The sequence below is a fragment of the Zea mays genome, chromosome 1 (genome assembly GCF_902167145.1).
Source record: "Zea mays cultivar B73 chromosome 1, Zm-B73-REFERENCE-NAM-5.0, whole genome shotgun sequence".
Classification (NCBI taxonomy): Eukaryota; Viridiplantae; Streptophyta; class Magnoliopsida; order Poales; family Poaceae; genus Zea; species Zea mays.
The window spans coordinates 68,766,895-68,774,652 of NC_050096.1; the positions used below are offsets into that span (position 1 = coordinate 68,766,895).

The following is a 7,758-nucleotide window of genomic DNA, read 5'->3' on the forward strand; positions in this document are numbered from 1 at the left end:
CTTAGCATGTAAAATGTCATTTTCACTTCTAAGATCGGAAATGGAAGCATTGCAAACATCTAAGTCTTTAGCCTTAGCAATCAATTTTTCATTTTTAATCCTAAGGCTAGCAAGAGAGGCATTCAATGTTTCAATCTTAGCAATAGAAATAGCATGATTATTTCTAAGATTGTCATATGAATCATCACAAACATTTGAATCAACCTTAGCAATTAATCTAGCATTCTCATTTCTAAGGTTGGCAATCAAATCATGGCATGTGCTTAGCTCACTAGTTAATTTTTCACATTTTTCCATCTCTAGAGCGTAAGCATTCTTAACCTTAACATGCTTCTTATTTTCCTTAATTAGGAAGTCCTCTTGGCTATCCAAGAGTTCATCCTTATCATGAATAGCGCTAATCAATTCATTTAACTTCTCTTTTTGTTCCATGTTAAGGTTGGCAAAAAGAGTAAACAAATTATCCTCCTCATTACTAGAATTGTCTTCATCACTAGAGGATGCATATTTAGTGGAGGATTTAGATTTAACCTTCTTCCTTTTGTCGTCCTTTGCCATGAGGCACTTGTGGCCGACGTTGGGGAAGAGGAGTCCCTTGTTGACGGCGATGTTGGCGGCGTCCTCGTCGGAGGAGGAGTCGGTGGAGCTCTCGTTGGAGTCCCACTCCCGGCAAACATGGGCATCGCCGCCCTTCTTCTTGTGGTACCTCTTCTTCTCCTTTCTTCTCCCCTTCTTGTCGTCGCCCATGTCACTGTCACTAGAGATAGGACATTTTGCAATAAAGTGACCAGGCTTACCACGCTTGTAGCAAACCTTCTTGGAGCGGGGCTTGTAGCCCTTCCCCCTCCTTTGCTTGAGGATTTGTCGAAAGCTTTTGATGATTAAAGCCATCTCCTCATTGTTGAGCTTTGAGGCGTCGATGGGGAGCCTACTTGGTGTAGACTCTTCCTTCTTCTCCTTCGTTGCCTTGAATGCGACGGGTTGTGCTTCGGGCGTGGAGGAGGTGCCTTGCTCGATGATTTTCTTTGAGCCTTTGATCATTAGCTTAAAACTTACAAACTTCCCTATAACTTCCTCGGGAGACATTAGCTTGTATCTAGGATCACCTCGAATTAATTGAACTTGTGTAGGGTTAAGAAAAACGACGGATCTAAGAATAACCTTGACCATCTCATGGTCATCCCATTTTGTGCTCCCGAGGTTGCGCAATTGGTTCACCAAGGTCTTCAAGCGGTTGTACATAGCTTGTGGATCCTCCCCTTGGTGAAGCATGAAGCGACCGAGCTCCCCCTCGATCGTCTCCCGCTCGGTGATCTTTGTCACCTCGTCTCCTTCGTGCGCGGTCTTGAGCACGTCCCAAATTTCCTTCGCACTTTTCAATCCTTGCACCTTATTATACTCCTCTCGACTTAGAGAGGCGAGGAGTATAGTGGTGGCTTGGGAGTTGAAGTGGTGGATTTGGGCCACTTCATCCGAATCATAGTCTTCATCCCCAATGGATGGTACTTGTACACCAAACTCAACAACATTCCAAATGCTTGTGTGGAGTGAGGTTAGATGATGCCTCATTTTGTCATTCCACATATTATAATCCTCACCGTCAAAAACCGGTGGTTTGCCTAATGGAACGGAGAGTAAAGGAGTATGCTTTAAAATACAAGGGTAGCGTAGGGGAATCTTACTATACTTCTTGCGCTCATGGCGCTTAGAAGTTATGGATGGCGCGTCGGAGCCGGAGGTGGATGGCGATGAAGAATCGGTCTCGTAGTAGACCACTTTCCTCATCTTCTTTTTCTTGTCGCCACTCCGATGCGACTTGTGGGAAGAGGATTCCTTCTCCTTCCCTTTGTTGCGGGACTCTCCCGATGAAGCCTTCCTGTGGCTTGTAGCGGGCTTGTCGCCGGTCACCATTTCCTTCTTGGCGTGATCTCCCAACATCACTTTGAGCGGTTAGGCTCTAATGAAGCATCGGGCTTTGATACCAATTGAAAGTCGCCTAGAGGGGGGTGAATAGGGCGAAACTGAAATTTACAAAGTTAATCACAACTACAAGCCGGGTTAGCGTTAGAAATATAAGTGAGTCCGAGAGAGAGGGTGAAAAACAAATCGCAAGCAAATGAAGAGTGAGACACAAGGATTTGTTTTACCGAGGTTCGGTTCTTGCAAACCTACTCCCCGTTGAGGTGGTCACAAAGACCGGGTCTCTTTCAACCCTTTCCCTCTCTCAAACGGTCACTTAGACCGAGTGAGCTTCTCTTCTCAATCACACGGGACACTAAGTCCCCACAAGGACCACCACACAACTGGTGTCTCTTGCCTCGGTTACAATTGAGTTTGTCATAAGAAAGAATGAGAAAGAAAAGAAGCAATCCAAGCGCAAGAGCTCAAAGGAACACAAGTCACTCTCTCACTAGTCACTATTGATTGGAATTGAACTAGGGACTTGGGAGAGGATTTTATCTCTTTGGTGTGTCTTGTATTGAATGCTATAGCTCTTGTAATGTGTAGAATGTTGGAAACTTGGATGCCATTGAATGTGGGGTGGTTGGGGTATTTATAGCCCCAACCACCACAATGTGGTCGTTGGAAGTCTGCTGTCGCATGGCGCACCGGATAGTCCGATGCGCCACCGGACACTGTCCGGTGCGCCAGCCACGTCAGCCAGCCGTTGGGGTTCGACCGTTGGAGCTCTGACTTGTGGGGCCTCTGGGCTGTCCGGTGGTGCACCGGACAGGTCCTGTAGACTGTCCGGTGCACCAACTGCGCGTGCTCTGACCTCTGCGCGCGCAGGCGCGCATTAAATGCGTTGCAGTCGACCGTTGCGCTTGAAGTAGTCGTTGCTCCGCTGGCACACCGGACAGTGTCCGGTGAATTATAGCGGAGCGGCCTCCATTTTCCCGAAGGTAGCGAGTTCAGCGTCGAGTTCCCTGGTGCACCGGACACTGTCCGGTGGCACACCGGACAGTCCGGTGCGCCAGACCAGGGCACACTTCGGTTGTCTTTGGCTCTCTTTGTTTGAACCCTTTCTTGGTCTTTTTATTGGTCTATTGTGAACCTTTGGCACCTGTAAAACTTATAATCTAGAGTAAACTAGTTAGTCCAATTATTTGTGTTGGGCAATTCAACCACCAAAATCAATTAGGAAAAGGTGTAAGCCTATTTCCCTTTCAGGAGGCGTACGTGAGAGGGAGAGGTGAAAAGGAACAACGCGTATACCAGATAAGGTCCCACAGCCTAAGTAGGTAGCCTTCTAATATCTCTACTAACTATTAAGGAGAGAGTGTAGACTGCCCCCGCTCCCTACCCAACGCCCCCCGCTACCTGTTCACCGCGCGCCAGCGAAACCTCCGCACGCCCACTGCCCATCTGTTCCCCGTGCGCCAGCGAAACATCCGCACGCCCGCGGCCCGCCTGTTCCCCGCGCATCCCGCTGCACGACTTCTGCTACCGCAACGGCCACCCACGCACGCCCGCCTGTTCACCGCGCATCCCGCTGACCTCCCCTTCACGCTCGCACACGCTCCGTTCCCCCACCCCACCGCAATCCCCGACGCTATAAGAGCGGTAACCAACTCCATCTCCCTGGTGCCACGCATTGTTGAGTTCTTAAGGTGCGTTTCGTTGAGGACTTGTTCATTTTTGTTGGTCATGTATTCCATTTTACTGCTCTACCATTTTGTGGAATAAAGGGAGGAATGTTTTCACTAGAAGAGTTCATCAATCTTATGTTGGTTTCTTGGATCAGTTTTGCTCTATGGCTAAATGGTCGAATTGAGCCTATTTCATTATAAAGTTAGCGAGCGAATAATTGTTCAGCCTCTTCCTAGAACTCATTACCAGTAGAATCAGTTACTAACTGCTTTTCTTTTTCTTGGATTAGAATGGCTGGGGCTATCTCTCACCATGCGCTAGCATTTTCACAATCCCACTGGTGCAGTGCGAAGAACTCTAGATTCGGAAAGAGGACGGGCAATGCTCGCCTGGTTTATCTAAAAGGAAGATGTGGTTCAGGCAGCAGAAAACTGGGTTTGATGTGGGCCTCGAGCTCGCAGTCTTCTGTCATGGAGCCGACGCACCTACCATCTGATGGCAACAGCAGCCACACCCCAAAAAAATCAAGTAATTTTAACGACCTCCTATGGTGGTTATTTGTTTTTAATTTGAGAAAACTATCCATTTGACACATTTAACTTTGGGCTTCTCAGAATTTGGGGGCATATAATAAGATCTGCTAATCTGTTATCTCTATGTCGTTGTAGGTGAAAGCGCTCTTATATTGATTTGGCATGGTGAATCCCTGTGGAACGAGAAAAATCTATTTCCTGGCTGCATCGATGTACCCCTGACACCGAAGGGTGTTGAGGAGGCCATTGAGGCAGGTAAAAGGATATGCAATATCCCAATCGATGTGATATATACTTCATCACTGATTTGTGCTCAGATGACCGCAATGCTTGCCATGATGCAGCATCGACGCAAGAAGGTTTGTGTCTTTCCTTTGAAATTCCAGTAATTTCTTCTAGCATTTGTATGAACTTGCCGGAGAAATCATGCTTTGCTGGTGATATATGTATTTATAGATCCTAGTTATCACGCATAATGAGAGTGAACAAGCTCACAGGTGGAGTCAGATATACAGTGAGGAGACAATGAAACAGTCCATTCCTGTCATCACAGCTTGGCAATTGAATGAACGGATGTAATACTTTCTCCATACTCTTTGATTTGCTAATTACTCCCTCTGTCTCAAAATAGTATTAATTTTAGCTCTTGATTTTTATGTCTATATTCAAATAGATGATGATAAATCTAGATTCTAGACACAAATATAAAACATATACATCAAGTATTATATGAATCTATTAATTTACTAAGACCAATTTTAATTTGGGACAGAGGGAGTATACGATTATAATAGTTGTTTGACTGTGCTTCTCTTTAAATATCCCTTGACATTTCTAGGTATGGTGAGCTACAAGGCCTTAACAAGCAAGAAACTGTAGATCGATTTGGCAAAGAACAAGTTCATGAGTGGCGCCGCAGTTATGATATTCCTCCGCCAAATGGAGAAAGTCTAGAGAAGTGTGCTGAGAGAGCTGTTGCTTATTTCAAAGATCAGGCACATCTAGCAAGGCCACTTTACACTAATTGAAAGATACACTTTTTACTTGGGTTATTGGTCTTGCTGCAGTATTGGTATGCATGCTAAAGGTTATTCTTGAATCGATGAATTCCTCTACTATGGGATGCAGAAATGCATGTGCTTAGTTTTCTTTCTATTGTGCTAGCTCATATCAAATTTATAACCTGAATTTTTTATTTATGTTCGACTCTAAAAAACAGTTTTTTCTAGCTCGATTTGACCTATAGTAATTTTTCCGTAATAGATTATTCCACAACTTGTGGCTGGAAAACATGTGATGGTTGCTGCACATGGGAATTCACTTCGTTCAATTATAATGCATCTGGACAAATTAACTTCTCAGAAGGTAATTCACTGTCGTTTTTGTCTTTCCATCAAAAAGGACTCGGCTAAACAGAACATGTAGCATTATGTTAAGTTTGGGAGTGAGCCTTTCGTCCCTTCAGGTAATAAGCCTTGAGCTGTCTACTGGCATTCCCATGCTTTACATATTCAAAGAGGGAAAGTTTATTCGACGTGGGACTCCAGTAGGACCTTCGGAGGCCAGTGTTTATGCTTATACCAGGGTAAGATTCTTTCCCCCACATGTTCTACCATAGGACGATACTCCAGTTTACAAACCTTATCTGTACAGACCAAACGATTTGCTGAGCACATTACATTTCAGAACAAATTGGCCTAGAAGATAAGGGGTGTTTGGTTTGAGAAATCACTCTATTCAAAATGAGATGGTGTATCATGGGTCCATTTCTCAAATTTGGTGGGATGACCCTATTCCTCATATTAGTACTAACTAGGTGAGTGTCCGTGCGTTGCAACGGGAACATATAATAACATGATAACTTATATACAAAATGTGTCTTATATTGTTATAAGAAAATGTTTCATAATCCATTTGTAATCCTGGCCATACATAAATTTTGTTATTTTAATTTAGCTGTTTCACTACTACATTGCAACCATCAGTATCATGCAGACTTCGATATATGTCACGATTTGCATAGTCTTATCATTGAAGAGCACGTGTCACACCTACCGGTAGAAGTTCCCTCGTACATTGTCAGGGGGACCTCATGGTCGTCGCTAAAGCCGGCGACTCTCTGGTTGTTCTGGGCACCGCATCCGACGACAACACCGTCACGCTGTCCAGCTCATCATCCACCTGAAGATCAACCTGCCACGTAAGTCGCTACTGACCGGCCATGAATTCTTGTGCGCTGGGACAACGGGCGTTGCTGACGTTGTGTGAGTGTTCTCGAACAAGATGTATGTAAAGGAGTAGCACATCCGGTGGTGCAATGGCTAGGTGTACTACCTCGCTGATGAGCTCGCGGTGCACTTCGTTTAGCAGCCCAGCCAAGAGTCATCGGTACTTGCCATGTCGTGCGTGTTCGACGACTACTATATCAAGGACTGTGGCGTCCTCTTGGCGCCAGAGGTGAGGAGTACCGACAGCAATGACCACTCGCCATCGTCGGGGTAGCTTTTGTGCTGGCCCGCCTTTAATTCTCTTCGTAAACACATACACTTGCCTTTTTTGTTTAAGCAAGTGAGTATAGTGGTGCGTACCTGATGACTGACAATGTACGAGGAAACTTCTACTGGCAGGTGTGGCACGTGCTCTTCAATGATGAGACCATGTAAATCGTGACATATATCGAAGTCTGCATGATACTGATGGTTGCAATGTAGTAGTGAAACAGCTAAATTAAAATAACAAAATTTATGTATGGCTAGGATTACAAATGGATTATGAAATATTTTCTTATAATAATATAAGACACATTTTGTATATAAGTTATCATGTTATTATATGTTCCCGTTGTAACGTACGGGCACTCACCTAGTAAGGCTTATGTTCGATAGCTAAGACCGTTCACAACGCATGCCTCTATCTCTCCCCTACGCGTGCATGGCAGCTATAGGATTATCCTAAGGGCTAGTTTGGGAGTCTAAATACCGAAGGGGATTGGAGGGACTAAAATCCTCTCCTTATTCAAAATTGAATAAGAAAATAACTTTAACCCCTCCAATCCCCTCCGGTATCGTGGCTCCCAAACTAGCGCTAAGAGCTGCAGGGCCCTCCCCTACATAGCCCCCTAGGCGGTGGATGTATTCTCTCTCCCGCCAGTTTTGCAGTGTCCTCCTCCCACTGATGATTATGGGTGTCACGACGTGATAAGGTACAAGAAGAAATAGCAAAGGAGGAAAAAGAGAAGGCATTATAGTTATTTATTTTTGTTTGTCTACAATGTGAAGTAGTGGCAAATAGATCAAAAACGGTTTTAACTTTATCGGTTGAGTTATTCATGGAGGTAAAAAACCGGCTTCACGTGAAGTTATACTAAGAGGGTGTTTGAATAGAACTAATAATTAATTATTAAAATTAGTTAAAGAGATACTTTTAGCAAATTAGCAAATAATTAGCTAGCTAAATTGTCAAATACGAAAACTAAAAATACGAAATTAGCTAGCTAAAATAGATTTTTAGGGACTAATTTTTAGTCATTATATTTTATTTCGTTTTAGTCCCTAAATTGTCAAATACGAAAACTAAAAATCTATTTTAATTTTGTATTTGGTAATTTAGGGACTAAAATGGAATAAAGTGAGAG

The 7,758-nt window shown here is 44.1% G+C and overlaps 1 protein-coding gene across 1 annotated transcript; it reads left to right on the forward strand.

The window, feature by feature from the left end:
- Positions 1-3,881: 3,881 nt before the first annotated feature.
- LOC103644703 (2,3-bisphosphoglycerate-dependent phosphoglycerate mutase) lies at positions 3,882-7,238 on the forward strand. Its single transcript, XM_008667867.1, has 7 exons — positions 3,882-4,119; positions 4,260-4,483; positions 4,581-4,699; positions 4,963-5,119; positions 5,388-5,489; positions 5,590-5,709; positions 7,095-7,238. The coding sequence occupies exons 1-7, from the start codon at positions 3,882-3,884 to the stop codon at positions 7,236-7,238; spliced, it is 1,104 nt and encodes a 367-aa protein (XP_008666089.1).
- Positions 7,239-7,758: the final 520 nt, after the last annotated feature.